This window comes from Mastomys coucha, unplaced genomic scaffold (assembly GCF_008632895.1).
Source record: "Mastomys coucha isolate ucsf_1 unplaced genomic scaffold, UCSF_Mcou_1 pScaffold1, whole genome shotgun sequence".
Taxonomy (NCBI): domain Eukaryota; kingdom Metazoa; phylum Chordata; class Mammalia; order Rodentia; family Muridae; genus Mastomys; species Mastomys coucha.
The window spans coordinates 68,103,984-68,126,417 of NW_022196891.1; the positions used below are offsets into that span (position 1 = coordinate 68,103,984).

Sequence of the window (22,434 nt, forward strand, 5' to 3'; positions counted from 1 at the left end):
CCACCCACTGCAGAAACACCCACCCACTGCAGAAACACCCACCCACTGCAGAAACACCCACCCACTGCTGATGGAGACACAGAACAGTGCAAGTCTGGCAGTGTACTACAAACCAAACATACTCTTAGAATATGACCCAGTAATTGTGCACCTTGGGATCAGACCAAATGATAGGAAAGTTTACACCAACACAAAAACCTGCATACAGATGTTTAGAGCAGCTACACGTATAACTGCTAAAAACTGGAAGCACCGAGATAGCAACATGTAAACAGATATACAAATTACATATATACATACATATACACAAACATATATGAACAGATAAACAAATATATAAACATAAACTGAATTATGTCCACCCAAAAGTCATATTGAAACCCTGATTCCCAATATGGCCATGTCTGACAGAGTCTTGAGGAGATTAGTAAGAATAAATGATGCTGTGGGAAGAGGGTAACTCCCCTCAATACCATGGGAGGGCACAGCTAGAAGCCAGTCAGCTACAAGCGAAGAAGAGGGCTAACGTCCAAACCTGAGCATGCTAGCTAGCATCCTCCACACTTTGTAGACTACTGGAATGACAGATCCCTCTCAGTATACATTTGTCAAAACCCTTATATTTAGCACTACTCTGTGCCGGGGGGGGGGGGGGGGGGGGGGGGGGGGGGGGGGGGGGAGGAGTGAGTCATCAAGCCACAGCCACAGAAACTTTAAATGCATTCTACTAAGTAAAGAAGCCAGTTTGAAAAGGTTATACTACTCGATTCCAATTATACAACAAAAGCAAAATGGTGGAGACAGTGAGAAGATCTGCTCTGGGGTATGGGATGAGCAGGTGGAGCTCAGGGAATGTTTAGGAGAGAGACACTCACACTGCTCTACACAACACTAATGATGTAATGATGTAATGATGGACTCATATGACATTTGACAAAACCCCTATATTAAGGCTCAACCTTTACTTAACACAAATGTATCAAGCCTGGTGTGGTGGCTCATGCCTTTAATTCTAGTATTTAGGAAGCTGAGACAAGAGCATTAAGAATTCAAGGCAAGTCTGTTTACATCAAATATTCCAAGCCAAGTTAGACTGCATAAGAAGACCCTATGTCAAAAAGAAAAGAAAAGAAAAGAAAAAGAAAAAAGAAAAAAAGGAAAGACGATAAAAGAAAAAGCTGATCAGCATTAGTTCATCCATCTTTTTTTTTCTTTTTCTTTTTTGGTTTTTCGAGACAGGGTTTCTCTGTGTAGCCCTGGCTGTCCTGGAACTCACTCTGTAGACCAGGCTGGCCTCGAATTCAGAAATCCGCCTGCCTCTGCCTCCCAAGTGCTGGGATTAAAGGCGTGCGCCACCACTGCCCGGCTAGCTCATCCATCTTAACAGTACAATACTAATTGCTTTATTTGCCTGCCCTTGCTGTAATAAAACACCATGCCCAAAAGTAACTTGGGGAGGAAAGGGTTTACTTGGCTTACATGTGCTAACAGTGTCTACGGGAAGGAGAGCCTGGGCAGAGACCTAGAAACAGGAACTGAAGCAGAAGCCATGTCAGAATGCTGCTCCTCATGGCTTGTTCAACCTGCTTTCTGATACACCCTAGAACCAGCTACCCAGGGTTGCCACCACCCACAGTGGGCTGGGCCCTCTCACATCCACCATTAATCAACAGAATGACCCGTAGACTTGCCTACGTGACAGTCTGATGGAGGAATTTTCTCACTAGAGGTTCCCTCTTTCCTGATGTTTCTAGCTTGGGTCAAATTAAAAACAAACAAAAAAACCTAACCAGCATAGTAACCTAGGATGTCACCAGTAGAGGGAACAGTACAGAGAAGAGAAGTTCATGGAACTGCATGCACCATCTGTACAATTACTCTAAAATTCTAAAGCAGTACTTTTATTTTTTTTTAGAAAGATTTATTTATTTATCGTTATATGTAAGTACACTGTAGCTGTCTTCAGACGCACCAGAAGAGGGCATCAGATCTCACTACAGATGGTTGTGAACCACCATGTGATTGCTGGGATTTGAACTCAGGATAGTCAGTGCTCTTACCTGCTGAGCCATCTCACCAGCCCCCTAAAGCAGTACTTGTAAAAGGATTATTAAGTGATAACATTAAATATAGTTGGGGAGCCAGAGGCAGGAAACTTATGAAAGCTGTAAGCCACCCTACGCTACATAGCAAGACCTTGTCTCAAAACACTTCAAGGTATGGTACTGTATGCTTATAATCCCAGCATTCAGAGGCTTAAGGAGGGATATCAGAAACTTGAGGCCAGCCTGGGCTACACAATTGCCTTTAAAAGATCCTAAGTGAAAAATAAGTAAAAGAAATAACAAAATGCACCTATGTGAAGCCCAAATGCCAGTCTCCAGAAACCTTTATGGGCACACAGCCATCCTTGCCCACCTATACCTTCTGCTATGGCTGCTGCTTCCCTGTGGCAGAGCAGCTTCGACAGAAAACACAGGACAGTGATGTCTAAACTAGCTGCTATCTGAACCTTCTCAAAAACCATTTGCAGATGTCAGCTCTAAGTGCCATTAATCACATTTAGAGAATGAATAAGTAGAAGTACGTCCCACCATATCTGTGCTGAGATAACTTCCTTCAAATTGTACAAGTTGTTCTTCATAAGAAATACTAATTATAAAATCCAATTTTTAAAATCTAACAGGACAGCCGTTAAAAATCACTTTTTAAATACATCAGTAAAATAACCAAATATCCAAAACAGCAACTACCCAAAAAAAAACCCATTCTTTTATTGAGAAACCCTAGTAGACAGTAGTGTTCAACTATAACGCCTGCAAAATCTATCCTACCTACTGAACACCTGAGGGATAAAAGTATTGAGCCATGAGACAATTGTTAACAGTCTGAAAAGAGAAGCCTAAAAACCATTGGGGAAAGGACATACTCAAGAGGGGACAGGGCAGGATACCTGAGAAAGGAGTCAGTCAGCTGACTACAAAGAACTGAATGTTGTTGAAGAATCAAGATTAGGAGTTAGGAAAATGCAGCTGAGAATCAGAATCTAGGACAAAATAATACCATCAGTAAGTGCCTACCACAAACATAATGGTCAAATGGTTGAGAAAACTAATGAAGTAGACTTGTTAAGAACAGAAGCATTAGGAAGAATTTAGCCTTTTGAAAAAAAAAACTAGGAAAGCGTTACAGAGTAGAAAAATCTGAGGCACAGACTTCAAAGTTAGATAAGCCTGGTTCTGATACTACTTTATCACGTACTAGTCTAAGACTTAGAGAACAGACTTCTGTGAACCTCGGTTTCAACATCTAGAGAATGGCAGGACCTCATTGGACTGTTATAAACATAACATAAATAACTCGGGTAGTGGGTTTGGCAGAATAGCTGACAAAAATAGAGTCCCAAACAAGTGGCTGCTGTTACTATAACAAAAGTATTTAGCTTGGAAAATGCACTCCAGAATGGACATTTAAAGTTTTTTTTTCCCAGAAAGTTGTTGAAACCTGCCCAAGAATTGTAATTGTAGAGAACATCTGCCACTGTTAAATTAAACTAGGATGCTCAATACTTCCTGGTTGAGAGTCCTCTCATGTTCTAGTGGAATGCGGGGCCAAGGAAGAAAATGTCCCCAAAGCTGAAGGACAGTGTAGTCTCACGACAGGATCCACTGAGGCACCTACAGAACTCCATTCATATATTAACATACATAATCCTGTTAACATTCTGTCTTGTAATCAAGAGGGGAATATCAGCTTTCTCTAAGGATTTAGATGCCAAAGTTTGTCCCTTGTCATTCTCTATTCCATCCTTCCTGAACACCAAAAATAGACTTAACAAGAGATTTCAGAGCTGTGTTTGGACAGCAGTCAGGATTACATCAGTTTGTGTTAGATCTAGTGATCAGGGACACGAGGTCAGGTGCTTGGGAGAATTTCTTCTTTGCCAATTTGGATCTATGTCTTAAACCAATAGTTAGAGCTAGGAAGCAAGGATTTTCTTCTGTATTTCAACCACGTTTTCTCAACACACCTCATACACGTGCAGTACACATACACCACACACACACACACACACACACACACACACACACACACACACTCTGCCCCCGACCCACACGCCCACAGTCTGAGAAAATAGCTTGGAGCCTTTGGGGGCATCCTGCTACAGTCATCCTGGTACAGTCATCCTGCTAAGTTCTGGTCCCTCAAGATCACCTGGAATTTCCACCAGGAACACACGCTGAGAAACTACAGCAACTTCCATCAGAACATCATTTCACTATCGCTGCGGCCAGGACAGAAGCCCAGCGGCTCTGCCAGTCTCTTCCACGACCCCGCGACCCGTGGCCTCGCTCCCTTGACACGGTTCGTCCACACCTGTCACCGCCACCGGGCGGAAATTAGGAGGAAAAAAGCAAACCCCGCAGACGCGGCCCGACCTAGCTCGGGTACATTCGCAGATCCACTCACCCCAGTCTTCATCTGGTCCATGAGGAAGAACCGGACTAAAAGGCGACTCCATGGCGCCGGCAACAGAAGCCGGCTTCCCCGAAACAGACACCTCTCCCTCACAACTCGGATCGGTGAGTAATCCGAAACGGCGGCGGCCGGAGGACAAAATAAGGCAGAACGCTGACGGACGGTGGCCGGGCGGAGGCAAACTATCTTACTGCGCACGGGACCTTGGAGCAAAAGCTAAGGAGACGTCAGCAGATAAGCAAGCTCAATAGACTCGTGAGTAAATATTTCCCTAGGAGGATTTCAGCACTTTCTGTCCCGCTGTGGGGTTTTGTGGTTGTTCTTGTTTGTTTCTCTCTCTTTTTTTTAAATTGGGCGGAGAGCACCCAGATTTAACCGCTTCGTTAAAATTCGCTGATGCTAATAAAAATGAAAAGTCTCCTGATCATAGTGGTTTGTTCTTTGTGTTTAATACTACGATATAGACATCTCAGAACGAAATTAGAAATTGACAGCCTGATTCTGTATGTATAAATATTTTTCGATCGCTGTAAAAAAAAAAAAAATTCCATGTACATGGTAAATAAAGAAAAATACAAGGAATGTCCGACATGTGTTAGAACCGCTTCTGTACTGGGACAGAATCCGAGGTAAACTTTCTCACAAATCATCATTTGCAGAAAACCGACCTTCAGACAAATTTAAACAAAGAAAATATATAAGATAAACCCTCCATGTCCACACTTACCTCCAAAAGAAGAGTTTCTAAAACTCGCAATGAGTTGTCAATCTTTTATTACTAAAATTCAAGGTTCTAAATATTTTTAGAGAAAAAAAGTCATATGCAGCACGGATCCCAACTGGAAAATGTGGACAATTTGAAACAACGCTTTCGAGAACGTACTTAGCGTTGTTTACTTTTCGGTTTTACTCGATTTCAGCGGCCAGGGACGACCTTTAAAACGAAACGGTGAATGAACGCGGATCCCTCTAGGACCGAGAGGAACTTTTCCCATGGTTACAAACAAACAGAAATGCTTCCCAGAATCCTCCGAGCTCCTCGTGGCTGAGGTTACTACCGATTGCGGAATGCTGCAAAGCTGGGAGCAAAGCCAGATCAGAATTCACGAAGTCCGGCTGGGACCGCACCCGCATATACACGTGCAATGCGCCGACGCGCGCGCACACACATGCATGCATACAAGCATACACGCATGCATACACACATGCACCCATGCATACGTACACGCACAGACACGATTCTGAGGTCCCCCTCCTCCCATCGTTGGAATGATAATTTTTTATTTACGGTGAAATGTATAACATTTTCATTATGGAGCTTCAACCTTTCAGTTTTAAGTTTTTATAAAATTTATTTTTTATCAAGTTCTCTTATTCAAAAAAGTTTGGATAATTGTGATAAAAAGCCGTTTGAATACATATCATCAAAAGTAAACAAAGATTAACATTTTTCACTAAGTATAAGTTTTTCTCAAAGTATAAGAAATTTTCAGTTGCAGGTAAGTTGAACTGTCTCCTTACTATACCACTACCCAGCCAATTTGATTTCCCTCTGTCCAAATAGACAATTCCTACTATTGATTTTATGAAAAAAAAATTATTCCATTTTAATATTTACTTTTACCATGTTTAAACATATTTGTAAATACATATGTTGAGTGTCAGGGGATTTTTTTTTTAATTCACATAAATATATAACACAGAAATATTCTCCAAATTATTGTCACTAGGCATTACTCTTTGAAGCTCTCTCGGGGTTTTAGTAGCAATTAAATGCTATTAAATGCTACATGTCCCTGAATTCATATAATCCTAGTTGTTTATCTGAGATGGACATCTGGGTCTTTGAATTGTTTACCAGTACATAAAATATATTCCCTGCAAGTGTGCCTCTCACAAGTTTGCTGGGTCACTTGCAAAATCAGCAGTTTACGTCCTCACTCACATACATGTCAAGACTAGATATGATCAGACTTTTACAACTTGTGTCACTATGGATGGGTGTGACTATAGTTCACATTTCTCTGGCAGTCCAGGAATGCTGTATTCCTTCATGTTCATTAGACTGTACCCTGTTGTGAACCATATCCGCTCTTTTTATAAAGTGTTTACTCAGTTCCCTTTCTCCTAGTGATGTGCAGAACTTCAAATAGCCTACTTAATTCATTTTTACTGATCTATATGTTGCGAATATCTTCTCCTAGCTTAGCAGCTGTCTTTATTTATAGGGGTTTTGCTCTCTAGCTCTCAAGTGTAGTGAACTTGTCAACCTTTTGTTATGGGTTATACTTTGTTACACTTGTATTTTAAGAAGCCCTTGCCTATCCTGAGGTCATTAAGGATTTCCTCTTCCTAGTTTATAGTTCGGTTTCCATTCTTTCTCTGTTGTGTGGTATCTTGGATATGGTGACACTATTGACTTCTGAACCACACTCTTGTGCCCAAAACCCTTGCTGCCTTCCATTACTGTTATGCTTGGTCTGTGTGCTTCTTAGAATTTCCCGTTTAAAAGCCTTACATTGTGCAAATAGTAACACTTTAGCATTTATTTTTAAAAATATAAGAGGCAAATATGGTAAATGGCCATGTTACTACCACCCCAGCCTCAGCCATTTGTCGTTCCTGTCCTGTCTATTCTCCCCACCCCACCCCCAGTACCTTTTGCATTTTTTCCCAGGAATGTCTTGAAGTAAATCTCAAACATGTATATTTCATTAAACATCTCTAAACAATGGCTTTTATTTTGAAAATACTATATGTAACAAAGTTGCTTAATACCTGCCTGTTCCACATTCAATTTTCAGTCTTAAAAATGAATATCTAGGAACCAGAGATGGTCTAGCGGTTAAGAGTACTTGCTGCTCTTGCAGAGGACCTGGGTTCAGTTCCCAGCCCCCACATGACAACTCACAACCATCTGTAACTCTAGTTCCAGGGAACAGGACACTCTCCTGCTCCAAGGGATCCTGCACATAAACTCAAAACAAGTGTATACATACACTCATAAAAATTAAAAATAAAAGTGAGTTCCAGGACAGCCAGGGCTACACAGAGAAACCCTGTCTCAAAAAACCAAAAAAAAAAAAAAAGAATAAAATCAGCCAGGCGGTGGTGGTGGTGCACGCCTTTAATCCCAGCCCTTGGGAGGCAGAGGCAGGTGGATTTCTGAGTTCAAGGTCAGCTTGGTCTACAGAGTGTGTTCCAGGACAGCCAAGGCTACATACACTGAGAAACCCTGTCTCGAAAAAACAAACAAACAAACAAAAAACCATGAAAGCTGGGTGGGGGGGCCAGAGAGGGGGACTTTGAGGGTGGGAAGGGAAGGAGGAGATGTGTGGTCAGAATTAATTATATACATGAATGAAATTGGCAAAGAATTTTTTTTTTAAAGACTGGAGAGGCCCAGAGGTTGGATGTCATTTCTCATAGGGCACTTAACCCAGGACCAGCCACCAGTTAGCTACCTACACCAACCTCACCAAGCCTAACACGGTGATGGGGAAAACCAAAATCTTGGCTGGTTCCTGGTAGCACCAACCTGACCCAGCAGGAAGGCGGACACGCTCAGGTCCTGCTGCCCAGTGGCCCAGAAGCAGTGTGAACACACCTTGTTTTGCTATTCTCTTGCTTTTGTTTGAGATTCTGTGGTAGCCAGACTGACCTCTACTCAACTCCCTACAAGACTCAGGATGATCTTTGCCTCTTGTCCCCACCCCTAGAGTCCTGGAATGGTAGGCATGCACCTCCACCCTGGCTGAGCCTTACCTAAAGAGATATGTTTCCCACCCATTTCTGCACTGTTAAATACAATTAGCTTTCTAAAAGGCATTGTCCCTTTCAGCTGGAATGTATGGAATCAGAAAGCAGGCACTTGTCTGGTTTGTTCACTCTATCGCCTACAATGGTGCACACATTTCTCCATGTACATTATACATCATACTGGAAAATGTACCTACAAATGAAATAGGCTACTCTCTGCTACATCCTATGGTGTAGGACAAACAAAGGGTAAGTTGAGTCATGGAATTGCACCTACCAAGAGGGGCTCTTACGGACCAACCAAGTTTTGAAAAGCTTTGAGAAGATCACGAAGGAGGAAAAGGTTAACAGATTTTATCAAAGACTGAAAATGAAAGAATTTCTTCTTGCTTAAGAAATACTGTAGCCGGGCAGTGGTGGCACATGCCTTTAATCCCAGCACTTGGGAGGCAGAGGCAGCCGGATTTCTGAGTTCAAGGCCAGCCTGGTCTACAGAGTGAGTTCCGGGACAGCCAGGGCTACACAGAGAAACCCTGTCTCGAAAAACCAAAAAAAAAAAAAAAAAAAAAAAAAAGAAAAAAAAAAAAAGAAAAAGAAAAGAAATACTGTTATATGCTAGTTTCCAGAGGCTTCAGGTCATATACTGAGGTCTTTCTTTTCCTTTTTAAGATTTTTCTTTCAAAGATTTATTTTATGTGTATGAATGCTCTATCTGCATGTACTCCTGAATGCCAGAAGAGGGCATCAGACACCATGTAACCATTAGCTGGGAATTGAACTCACGACCTCTGAAAGAGCAGCCAGTGCTCTTAACGGCTGAGCCATCTCTCCAGCAAGAGCCGAGCCATCTCTCCAGCCTGAGGTCTTTCTTAAGAATCATCAGTAGTAACACCTTTCCCAGACCAACTAGGCATGTTTAAAGAGGATTACTGTTCTCATCATTTAAACATTATTCCCATGTTTGTTTGTTTGTTTGTTTTTGAGACAGGGTTTCTCTGTGTAGCCCTGGCTGCCCTAGAACTTGCTCTGTAGACCATGCTGGCCTCAAACTCCAGAGATCTGCCTGTCTTTGTCTCCCCAGTGTTAGGATTAAAGCTGTGCGCCACCACTGCCCAGCTGAATGTCATTTAAGTAAAAATGTCTTAAGGTCATAGACTGTCCTTGTTTTAGCTAATTCTGATTTCATGTAATTGTTCAAATATCTAATTAAGTCTAATTCTAATAGTGAATGAGTAAAATAAATTCTAATGACTATAGGTAAGACTAAAAAGCTAATCTGGCCACACATAGTGGCATACACCTTTAATCCTGGCACTCTCAGAAGGCAGAGGCAGTTGGAGCTCTTATCAGGCCAGCCTGGTCTACACAGTGAGTTATAGGACAGCCAGGGCTACATGGAGAAACCCTGTATCAAACACACACACACACACACACACACACACACATTCACTTATATTCATTCATCCCCAACCCCACTGCACTGTCCCACCCCAAGAAGAAGAGAGAGATTAACAAGGCTCACGTGTGGTGAAGAGTGGGAGAAGGTAGTCCCCTACAGTGAGCTTCCTGCACACTGAGCAGGAAGCTATAGGACTGCAGCTTTCCTGAGTGGTTTGGGAGAAGGTAGTCCCCTGAGCAGGAAGCTATAGGACTGCAGCTTTCCTGAGTGGTTGCCCATGCTGCCTTTCTGGAAATGCAACTGCTTTGAGTTGGCTGTGCTCCTGTAGGTAACCCCTAAAGTCATCAATTCACCAGACGGGACTTCAGCAGAACCATCTCTGGTCTGTCAGTGCCCTATGCAGGATGAATAGATTTATTCACATCTCCCTAGGAGTCACCAAACAGCATATGTAGGTTTACTAATGTCTCTTAAATGAAACACAGAAATAACTTTTCAAAATATAACCAATTTTGCTTTATATTTCTGAAAACCAAAAACTATCCTGGATACTGACAGTTTCAAGTTTTACATACAATTTTAACCTTGTAGGCTTTAGTATCACCTAACCTACATACAACAAAGCATAACTTTTAAAAACATAAGAATCTGCGGATATAGCTCAGAGGTAGAATGCTTGCCTAGCATGCTTAAAGCATGGGCTAGATCAAACGGCATAGAAGCTTTAAAACTTGTAACTTATTATATCACATAATAAGCTACCAACCACAGCTGTTACAGTCGGTAATTATCTTCGGACATTCCAAATGAAATTTGACATCTAACCATGAAAGATTAACAATGGAGAAGTGCCTTTCACAGGATCTCTCCCAAGCTGGGCCCTAAGTTCACAGTTTCTTTGTTTGTGATCCCAGCGCCGGCAATGTTTTCATTTCATCCACTCTGTTCTTGTGTATCTGAAAAGCAGGCGTTATCCATCGACCACACGAGCACTGTTCACCATACCAGTTAAAGGAACCCAACTTGGCACTGCATTTTGGGCAAAGAAGCTGAAAAAAAAAAAAAAAAAGCAAACTTTTATACACATTCAGCAACTGTCTTTGACAATACAGAGTGTAAAATAGCTAAGGCATGGGTCAAGGAGTTTGTCATGTTCCCACATATATAAGATACACTTACTTATCTGATCATTAACTACCAATATTACAGAGGAAGTACTCTGTCCTGAAGAGGGGGACCAGGAGCCAGGCTGACGGGGAAAAGCAAAGCTCAGGGCAGCTACGAATGTTTTCAATCAGGTAACAAACACTTGGTTTCCATTCAGTTTAGAGCAGGACTCCAAGTTAGAGCATCAGGGGAAAGGATGGAGATGCACATTCAGAGTCTCATCGTCTGTGACTGCCTGCAGTTGGTCGGTAGCACATGGGTCAGACACACTGATGTTCCAGTCCGAGAGAAACCCAAAGTATTCACCAAGTCAACTGCCCTTTCTCTAATGTTAATAATGGCATCACCATGTATGTTTAGTATACACAGTCTGGGGATTTTATTTTATTTTATTTCATGTATTTTAAGTCATGTATTTTATTTTAAATAGTGAGCTACAAAAGTCTGGACATAGAACCAGCAAGATGGATGAGTGTGTAAAGGCATCTGCCAAGCAAACCTTGACCTGAGTTTGATTCCTGGAACTCTCATGCAAAGGTAGAAAGACCAAAACTATACTGACCTCCACACACGCACCGGGGCATATGTACTCCTTACTCAAATAAATAAATAGGTAAGTTTTATTTAAGTCTATACATAAAACCCAGAAACACAAGTGGAAAAACAAAAACCAGAGTTGGACCATAAAAAGTTGGAGGATAACCTCAGCTACATAGCACATACAAAGCCAGCCTAGGCTACATAGTACCCCTCTCCCCTTATACACACACACACACACAGTTTCTCTACTTTCTTAAACTTTAATGTGACAAAATATACTATACGTTTGAGATGGGAAAATTTGATGAAGCTTATCTACAATATTCAAAGAGCTCCTACATATCAAGAAAAAACAAAGCTATAAAAAGAAACTATATAGAAAAGAAACTAAAAAGAAATGTTATAGAAAAAGAAACTATAGCCAAGTGGTCGTGGAGCATGCCTTTAATCCCAGCACTTGGGAGACAGAGGCAGGCAGATTTCTGAGTTCGAGGTCAGCCTGGTCTGCAGAGTGAGTTCCAGGACAGCCAGGGCTACGCAGAGAAACCCTGTCTCGAAAAACCAAAATAAATAAATAAATAAATAGAAAAATGCTACGCACACTTGTCTACTCCAGTCACATCCAAAATATCGGGGATAAAATCCTGATAAAGGATAAGAGGCAATAAGACTTCAAAAGGAGATCTGTGCCTCCTGGATTTCAGACAGTCGCTGGTATCCCCTAACTCAGACGTGTTCCAGATTAGTCTTTCCAATCATCAACACGGCCTCATAATTAGGCATAAAGCTACCCCAAGAAATGATTTGTAAATGGTTAAGATTGGGCATTGTCTCCTGGCCGACACAATGTTTCTAACTATCCTAGTTTAATGTTTTACTTATTAGAGTAATTGAAGGGTTTCCCTCTAGGACATTAACTCAAAGTATTAGGTCGGGATTCCCCTCTGCCTGCCTCCAGCAAGAACCAGAGAATTAGCATAAGAATACCTCAACAGGGAGGGCTCCACCCCTCTTCCTCCGGCTCCACCCCTCTTCCTCCTGCTTTACACCTAGCTACCAGACCCTTGCTGACCTTGGTGTGGGGGTCACTTGCCTACATGACTTGAGTCTAGCATTAGGACTGGGGGAAGAAGGACTTGGACTCACATGCAGGACTAGCACTAGAACTTAGATGGGCTAGGACTCAGATTCATGCATCCGCATTCCCCCGGGCCCAGAGTGCTTTGGCCCCGGGGGATACAGCACCAGTTCAGAGGAGATAGCTGCTGCTTTAGACCCAGTATGTTTTAGATAGCCTCAGATGTACCTCAACTATTGAGCTGCCAGATTTACCATCTCTCTTTTACAATGACTGTAAAAGTCTGATGCCATTTCTAAGAAATACATTTAGATCTTATACTTCATGTGTTGTCTCTGCCGTCATTTCTTCGCCTATTATGCCTTGTCGACCTGACTAGGACCCCCGTTTCTCCCGTGGGTTGAGGGAGGCCCAGATCGGCTGGCCCGTGGCAGAAAAAGAAACTATAAGTGGCTGATGAACCAGTTTTGTCACCTTGACACAAACTAGTCACCTGGGAAGAAGAAATCTTGACTGGAGAATTGTGTCCATCAGACTGGCCTGTGGGAGCAACATAGGCATGATGTTTATATGTACTGTGTGAAGATGTGTCTGTCCTTCCTTGCCTGCCTAAGGCATCCTCTGACTGGATAAGATCAAAAGCCTAGGGCCTATTAACAAAGGCAGGAAGTAGAAGGTGAAAGTTCTAAGAAAGTCAGGTGTGAAGAGATTCACCACCGGAACTCAGAGGAAGTCGTAACCAGCCACGTGGCACACATAGAATAATATAAATGAGTTGATATAAGTTGCAAACTAATCAGGAAACAAGGTTAGCTTAAGGCCAAGGCTTAAACACATAAGTCTTCTTTGTCATTTTTCAGGAGCCAAGGCAGACTTAGAAAAGCCCAAAGGGTTACAGGGCATTCTCTTGATTAATGATTGCTGGGGGGTGGGGGGGAAGGGGGAGGTTAGCCCACTATGGATGGTGTCACCCCTGATTTATATGAGAAAGCAGGCTAAGGAAGTCATAAAGACAAGCCAGTAAGAAAGCAGAGTTTGTCCATGGTCTCTGCTTCCGTTCCAGCCTCCGGGATCCTGAAAACCATAAAACATGAACTGAACCCTTTCCTCCCAGACTGTTTTTGGCCGTGGTGTTTTTCACAGCAACAGCCTCTCAGCTGCTAAATAGCTAAATATACTAATCTTCAGTAGTAAACATGAGACGTCGGGGGCATCTTAGAATTAACATTGTTTTCACTCCACAAACATTTCATAGTATCTAGTATGATGAGAGACAAAAGAAATGTGTACACATGTTCTCTTCGTGAGAAGAAATTCTGTATGTGCTTTATGAATGTTAGCCTTAATGGAGCTGTTAAGCCAGGAGTTCCATTTCTAAGTATCTCTTCTATGGAAATCACAAATCTATGTACAAAGAAACAAACACAGATGTGACTTAGATATTTATTTAATGTATTGAAATATCTCAGTAAGTAGCCCTGGCTAGCCTGGAACTCTCTATGTAGACAAGACTTACCTTGACCTCACAGAAATCCACCTGACTCTGCTTCCTGAATTCTGGGATAAAAGACATGCACCGTTCACTACAACCCACCCACGATTTAGAATCTTTTACGACAATGGCTTTTCTCTGTGTCTGTGTGCGCTCGTTTTACGGACTAAAATTAAGGCAGCAAGCCAAAAGCACAAAAGCCAAAACTGGATTTCTCTGAGACTGAAAGCTCGACGACAAATCCTAATCCTGGGAATGGGAAGAGGGAGCCAGGCATAGCTGTGCAGTCTTATAATTCCAGCACTTGCAAGGTAGATGCAGGAGGACCAGGAGGTGGAGGCCAGCCTGGGCTACATGAGATCCCAGGAAGACCAGGAGTTATAGGCCAGCCTAGGCTACATGAGATCCTGTCTCAAAACTCAACACTGAACAGGAGCCAGGCTAGGTAATGCTTCTTTGTAATGCCGCCACTCAGAAGGCTGAGGACGAAGGAGGGGTTCAAGTCCAACCCAGGCCACAGAGCAAAAACAAAGTGAAACAAACACCAGCAAAAATTCAGAGTGACTCCCATGGGTACACTGATCATGATGATTACAAACAAAAACCAAAACCAAACAAAACCAACCTCTGCAACTATAACAAAAAGCTACTGAGCATTAGAAAATGGCTGAATCATACATAAATAAAGCTTACCCTCTCCAGACAAAATAGTAACTAATGTAAATTAAGTTTCTTCATCAATAGATTGCAAATACATCAGTAGATGGCTGTCTTAATTTAGCCTGTAAAATGAGTGCTCACAGACAACAGAGTAGAGCCATTTTTATAAAATATTCTAAATCACGGATATTTTATCTATAAAATAAATAAAATATTTTATTTTATAAAATATTCTAAATCATAATCTCAAATGAGATAATATATAAAAGGTTTCATAAAAAATATATCGTATAAACTTTTACACACCCATACAACCTTTCAAATTCATTAAGATTGTTATTACACAGGGTTGAGTTGTAGCTCATGGAGAATGTAGAGGGCATGCAAGTGTCCTGGATTAGATCCCCAGCATTAAAAAAAAGTTACAGAATACCTCAGATTAATATCATGTTTGCAAAAAGGCAAATTGTGAGGTACTGCAGGATATGCGTCTGAGCTCCATTCTTTAATAGGGAATGAAAAGCTTCCAATAGCAAATGTATTAAATTCAAAGATCAGAAAAATAGACAATGTGTGTCATGAAGCTAAATGAGAAAAATAAATTTTAAACCTATTTTTACCTTGATTTATGCCCCCTATTTAATTTTGTGATATATATAATTATTCTTAAAATGTTAGTCTTACATTTGAAAAACATAAATAACAGTTTTAAAATAAATCTAACTTGGATGAGTGGTTTTCCACCAAATGAGTGGCTAATGAATTTGAATCAGCTAATTTTTAAAAACATTTTACTTGCTGGGCAGTGGTGGCACATATCCATGATTTAGAATATTTTATAAAAATGGCTCTACTCTGTTGTCTGTGAGCACTCATTTTACAGGCTAAATTAAGACAGCCATCTACTGATGTATTTGCAATCTATTGATGAAGAAACTTAATTTATATTAGTTACTATTTTGTCTGGAGAGGGTAAGATTTATTTATGTATGATTCAGCCATTTTCATCTAACACTTGGGAGGCAAAGGCAGGCAGATTTCTGAGTTTGAGGCCAACTTGGTCTACAGAGTGAGTTCCAGGACAGCCAGGGCTACACAGAGAAACTCTGTCTTGAAAAAACAAAACATTTTACTTGAGTGCTGGGGGCATAGTTTCATGGTAGAGTGTATGCTTACATGGATAAGACCTTGAGTTTAATTTAAAAAGAGATCATTTATTTTTGATAACCTTGCTCATATACTAAAAAGGTCTAATCCTCAGAATCTTCAGGAAGGAAATGTTAACATGACGATTTGTTTTGGTTTCTGTCCAGACAGTAAGATAGCACAAGACGCCAAGGCCCTCTGGCCAAGCCTGGTGACCTGAGCTTGATCCAAAGACTCACATGGTAAACAGTGAAAAATCAATTTCCACAAGCTCATCTGACTTTCATGTGAGTGTGTGGCACCCAAACCTCCCCACAGGTACACACACATACCATGTACAAAATAAAGAAAATGTAATACAAACATTAAAAGTAAATACAAATACGTCTGTTGTGTTGTCTTGAGATAGTGTCTCATGAATGTCAGGAGAGTCTCTAACTCACTGCAAGCCTGTGGTGACCTTAATGACTGGTCCTCGTGCCTCAACCTCCCGAGTGCTAGGGAAGCCTGGTTTATATGAGGCTGGAGATAGAATCCAGGGCCTCATGCACACTAGGCAAGTACTCTGCCAACTGAGCCACATTCCTAGCTCTACCGATGACACAATGAAACTGTAGAAAGTAAACAGTGTTCTCACCTGTCCGTCCATAACTCCCAGCAAAGTAGATTCCATCCACTGCACAGGTTCAATGAAGTAAGACGTACACTGAGCCTGACTCCCTGTGGTAAGTGCTGAAGAGGGTGCTGTTCTCTTGTGAGCAAAGGCCATTGGCCCACTTCCTTCGCTATGACCCAAAATACTAGAACATCTAAATAAAGATCGCCTGTGAAACCACCAAAGACAAAAACATTAATGAAAGCACAGATGAAATATACAGTTCTTCTTTCAGGTCAAAATAATACAACATGGAGTATGCTACTCAAATTTTCAGTAGCCCCTACAATCCAGTTCCTAAGTTGCATTCTTTCTGAAGCATGTTTGGACCTAAAATTTCCATAACATTCAATTAAACAAGTTCTTCTTACAGAAAGAATGAAGCTTGAAGTGCTTTTTCCAATTATCAAGAAAGATAAAATTTCCAGAGGATACAAAATATTTTACCTGCACTTTCTACATTTGTAGAGAATGTCATCTTGCAATCCTTGTGAAATGGTAGTTGGGTCAACAGCAAAGAGTTCTTGAGGTAAATTCCGAAGTTCTGCAAGATAATTTAAATGCATCCAACTGTCAAGATTAACCTTCGAGATTTTCAGATAAACTCCCAATGCCAAACTGAGGCTACACGTGCTAAACTCAGAAACTAAAAGCAAAAATCTCCATGTTGAGAAATGAGGTAGGAAAGCAAAATGAGCAAGCCTTTGCTCTAAATGGAGTGCCTAATTTCAATCCCAGCCATTTTTAAACTCCTTGACTTTCCACTAAACAGAAGGAAGCAACAGTCTCTGCCTCCTAGGAATTCTTGGAAAGTGACAGAATGCATTTAGTGTCCAAGAAAGCGACACCTCAGAAGAGTCCAGTCATACCAGTGCCCAGTGTTTACTCACCTGGATACTTCTCTGTCACCTTTTGTAAACGGTACTGCTTGTAAATGGCACTGGAGGTATCGACTTCGTATCCCATGGCCTCATACAGTTTCAGCTGCCACTCAAACCCCTCATTCATCCTGCAATGATAAGCAAGTATGAAGTTCAGGTTCTTTCAATAAGGACATGACGAAAGAAGTGCTTACAGCCAAAAAGGAAAACCCTAAGTTTGCCTCTGGCCTCAGAGAAGTGCACCTACCATACACATGCACATGAATGAGCATACATACACTCTCACCCACACACACACACACACCATAAACCACAAAATAAACCATACACACATACCAAACACAAACACATACCATACATATATATCATACACAAACACACACCATACATATATACCATACATACACACACCATATACATACACCATACATATATACACACACTATACATTTACACATACCATACACACACAAAATACACCATACATACCATACACAAACACACATCATACATATACATACACTATACATATACCCACATCATATACACACAAAATACACATATACCATACACAAATACGCATACCATACACAAACACACACCATACATATATACCATACACACACCATACACAAACACCCCATACATATACACATACTATGCATACACACACCATATACACACAAAATACACACATACCATATGTACATATACACACACACACCATACATATACACATATTATACATATACACACACCATACATATACACACACACTATACATATACACACACCATATACACACAAAACACACACCATACACACATACCATACACAAACATACACACTATCCACACATACCACACACAAACACGCATACCATACATATATACCATACACACACACACACACACACACACACACACACACACACACATACACACACACACACACACACAAAGAAAGAGAAAAAAATCATTCCTGGGACTCCAGAGGACTCACTTAGCCTCTGGCCTGACCGTCTGCAGGTTTTCATAGGCCTTTTCAAAGGTGAGCTGCTCGGTCTTCATTATAAAAGCCGTCACCACAGCAACACTGCGACTGACTCCTGCGTGACTGAAAAAGAGACCTTCAAAATAAAATGGCAAATAGCAGCAATTAAAACCCACGCCAGCACCGGACAGTGGTGGCGCATGCCTTTAATCCCAGCATTCGGGAGGCAGAGGCAGGTGAATCTCTGTGAGTTCAAGGCCAGCCTGGTCTACAGAGAGAGTTTCAGGACAGCCAGGGCTACACAGAGAACTCTGTCTCAATCAATCAACAAAGAAAAGACAAAGCGGTGCAGTGTGCCCAGCTCATTTCTATTTCCATTCAAATTAGCCCACTGCCCCTTAAATACTGTCAACACCCAAAAGGAGTCAACTATTTCCTTATTCCTTTTTAATCCTGAACAATGCGGCTGCATTAACTATTCAACAAGAACTGCCTTAAGTGGTTTTAACTGTGGTCATGGCTCCTTGGCTCTTCAGTTCAAGTTGTTCCAGATCTGATTCCATACTTCTTATCACTACCTTCTGTCCTTGTGTAAAGCTTTAGAACCATGGCACACAGGAAGTGTCCAACGAAGCAGTTCAGGCAGACCCAACAGGACTACTCTGGAATCCCTCAAACACCTACTAAGATCTCCTAGCTTTTTATTTTTGCTGCAATACACCCTGTCCATGTCCTAGACAAATCCCATGAGTCCTTCCTTCCCCCACTTACCAGTCACTCTCCCTCATCCCAGACAAAGCATTAAAAAAAAAAAAAAAAACACTCTTGGGACTGAGGGTCCAGCTAGTGGAGGAGCGCTTGCTCGTGTGAAACCCTGGGTTTAATCCCAACACTTCCCAAAACAGGAAACAAAAATGATATGGGCTAACTCTGCAGCCTGAGAACCTTCGCTAGCCTCTCCTACCACTGGAAGGTGGATTACTGTTCACAACAGACATCGGAGTCAACTGACATCGGAGCATACCGATTACTTCAAATTAGCAGCAGATGAAAAGTTTATCTTCTTTTTGTTTGTTTGTTTTTTGTTTTTTTGGTTTTTGGGTTTTTGAGACAGGGTTTCTCTGTGTAGCCCTGGCTGTCCTGGAACTCACTCTGTAGACCAGGCTGGCCTCGAACTCAGAAATCCGCCTGCCTCTGCCTCCCAAGTGCTGGGATTAAAGGCATGCAATACCACTGCTTGGTACCTTTTGCTTCTTTTCTTATGCTTGCCTCACACCATCTAGTTATCTCTACTGCTACCTGCCCTTCTTATTGTGGCCTATCTTGTTCATATTCATTAAAGAATTCTCTCTTGATTTACCCTACCTTCTCTCTCCATAAAACTCAGTTTTCTTTTTTTTTTAACTTATAAATCATGAGAGAAAAACTGATGCCACATAACCATTCCTTTTGGATTGATTAGTTTAAGAAGGAAAAAATTTAAATTGTTACAACCTGAATGTTACATGTAAAATATTATATAATGTAGTAAATATTGTATGACATTCAGTACATTGCAATGTAATAATAATAACGTGTATGAAATTGTTAAGTAATGCTGGTTATGAAAGGAATATATACATATATATATGTATATAAAACCATATCTGTTCTTATCCCATATTTAAATCTATGCATCATTATACATATGATATACACATGAACTACACACACACACACATACACATTATATAATATGTATGTATTGCCTCAGGTTCCCTCCTCCATGTGTAGTGTGACATGTACTGCTGGGTTCAGGAAAATATATCAGAAAGAAACAGCAGAGTGCTGCTTTGATTGTGATCAGTGCCCAGAAAATGAGGTTTCCAATGAAACAGGTACATGCTTGCACGCAGAAGTAAGATTTCTGAATTTCAATCTGGCCTTGTCTTTCCAAATTAGAAATATGATATTGCCTAGATGGAAACTGAAGACCTAAAAGTTCCATGATACATAACTTAATCAGTTAAACAATGTCTACTTCTTTAGACCCAGAGAATAACTTGTAATATCTTCTACAAGAATGCATGTCTTTCACAATGTGATGGTTAATGATTTTACATTACATAGAAAATACGTATGTCTCCCTAAACATGATCAGTTCACAAACCTTCCCTCCATCTCCCTGACAAATCCCAGATGCCCAGCATAATAGTTTTTATTTAATGAAATATATTTTAAGAGCTTATATGGCTTAAAGGATTAAACATTTCCTGTCAAAAAATTAGAACAAAAGTGAAGATTTCAAGAATGCAACAAGAGATGGGAGACCGCAGCCTGGCTAAGAAATGAGAGATAAATGTGAATATCTATAACTTTCATGCCATAGAGCTTGGAATGTGTAGTTGGGAAGAAAGAGATCTTACCACAGTGAGAGGGATATGGATAAGTCTATGAGGCATACAGCTTCAAGCATGAAAATATTCCTTTATGTAAATATTTGTATGAGGAATTGCATGATCTGGTGCCTATGTGTAGATGCAGACAAAGGACACAACTCTCAAAGAACACAAAGTACATAACGTACTTCATAAACTGGCATCAATAATTATGTCTTCACACTACCCTTGTCTGTGAGTTGTGAATTTGTGGCTTGAGGATTTTAATGATTTGAGATTATGCATATTATTCATCATATATTTCTTTCTTTTTTGTTTAATTCATAATTTGTCTGTTCCATTCCCTCTGATGGTATTTTGTTCCATCAAAAAGCATAGGTTAAGAGAGCAGTCATGAGTTAGTGGTTCCTAGAGCAGTAAGAAATGGAATAGATGCTCAATATGAAATTATTTATTGCTATAACTTCTGAAAAATACAAATACATAATTATTAACTACATATTTATGATATCTTATAAGAGTTTATTGTTGTTTGCCAGCAGATATGGAAGAGTGTGTGAGGTGTCCAGATGATAAGTATGCCAACTTAGAACAAACCCACTGCCTCCAAAGAACTGTCACTTCTGGCTTATGAAGATCCATTGGGGATGGCTCTAGGCTGCATGGTCCTGTCCTTCTCAGCAATCACAATTCTAGTACTAGTCACTTTTGTCAAGTACAAGGACATTCCCATTGTGAAGGCCAATAACCACATTCTCAGCTACATCCTGCTCATCTCTCTAGTCTTCTGTTTTCTCTGTTCATTGCTCTTCATTGGACATCCCAACCAGGCCACCTGTATCCTGCAGCAGACCACATTTGGAGTATTTCTCACAGTGGCTGTTTCTACAGTGTTGGCCAAAACAATAACTGTGGTCATGGCTTTCAAGCTCACTACTCCAGGGACAAGGATGAGAGGGATGCTGGCATCAGGGGCACCTAACTTGGTCATTCCCATTTGTACCCTAATCCAACTTGTTCTCTGTGGAATTTGGTTGGTAACATCTCCTCCCTTTATTGACAGAGATATACAATCTGAACCTGGGGAAACTGTCATTATTTGCAACAAAGGCTCAGTCATTGCCTTCCACTTTGTTCTGGGATATTTGGGCTCCTTGGCTCTGGGCAGCTTCACTGTGGCTTTCCTGGCTAGGAACCTTCCTGACAGATTCAATGAAGCCAAGTTCCTGACTTTCAGCATGCTGGTGTTCTGCAGTGTCTGGATCGCCTTCCTCCCTGTGTACCATAGCACCAGGGGGAAGGTCATGGTTATTATGGAAGTCTTTTCCATCTTGGCTTCTAGTGCAGGGTTGCTAGGTTGTATCTTTGTCCTAAAATGTTATGTTATTTTAGTTAGACCACATTCAGATTTTACACAGAGGTACAAAGATAAATTGAGTTATTGAAACTTTCATAGTAAGAAAATGTTAGATGATACTAAACATATGTTTCTTTGTCTTAACAAAAGTAGTACTTAATCTTCTAAAAATTTAAATAATATACAAATTTGAACTTACAAACCAGACAGCACTGTCCACTGTGCTACCAATTACCATTGTTTGGTGGAAAATGGTTTCATCATAAGTTATATTATATAATATATAATACACATATTTAACATATTTATAACTATTGATAATATACACTACATATAGTAATATTTATATGAATATATAATGTAATGTACATGAATATATTTAATAGTTATAGTTGATTTATAATATATATGTGTACACACACACATATATATAGGTGTGTATATATATAT

The 22,434-nt window shown here is 40.7% G+C and overlaps 2 protein-coding genes and 1 pseudogene across 6 annotated transcripts in view; 1 reads left to right on the forward strand and 2 right to left on the reverse strand.

Annotated features, from left to right (window-relative positions):
• Positions 1–5,440, reverse strand: part of Atf6 (activating transcription factor 6) — a 159,810-nt gene extending 154,370 nt beyond the window's left edge. Inside the window, exons 1-2 of one of the 3 annotated variants that reach the window (XM_031388936.1) lie at positions 5,207–5,440; positions 4,471–4,695 (exon numbers count right to left, since the gene is read on the reverse strand). In XM_031388936.1, the coding sequence (XP_031244796.1) occupies positions 4,471–4,522 (52 nt within the window). In that variant the 5' untranslated portion in view covers positions 4,523–4,695; positions 5,207–5,440. The remainder of the gene's footprint in view (positions 1–4,470; positions 4,696–5,206) is intronic. The other 2 variants (XM_031388925.1, XM_031388913.1) reach the window with 2 other exon arrangements.
• Positions 5,441–10,035: 4,595 nt separating this feature from the next.
• The window catches only part of Dusp12 (dual specificity phosphatase 12), a 14,748-nt gene continuing 2,349 nt past the window's right edge, over positions 10,036–22,434 (reverse strand). The window contains exons 2-6 of one of the 3 annotated variants that reach the window (XM_031388962.1): positions 18,259–18,372; positions 17,266–17,384; positions 16,823–16,919; positions 16,358–16,544; positions 10,036–10,686 (exon numbers count right to left, since the gene is read on the reverse strand). In XM_031388962.1, the coding sequence (XP_031244822.1) occupies positions 10,525–10,686; positions 16,358–16,544; positions 16,823–16,919; positions 17,266–17,384; positions 18,259–18,372 (679 nt within the window). In that variant the 3' untranslated portion in view covers positions 10,036–10,524. Of the gene's footprint in view, positions 10,687–16,357; positions 16,545–16,822; positions 16,920–17,265; positions 17,385–18,258; positions 18,386–22,434 lie in introns of all 3 variants that reach the window. The other 2 variants (XM_031388969.1, XM_031388977.1) reach the window with 2 other exon arrangements.
• LOC116103266 lies at positions 21,025–22,214 on the forward strand (annotated as a pseudogene).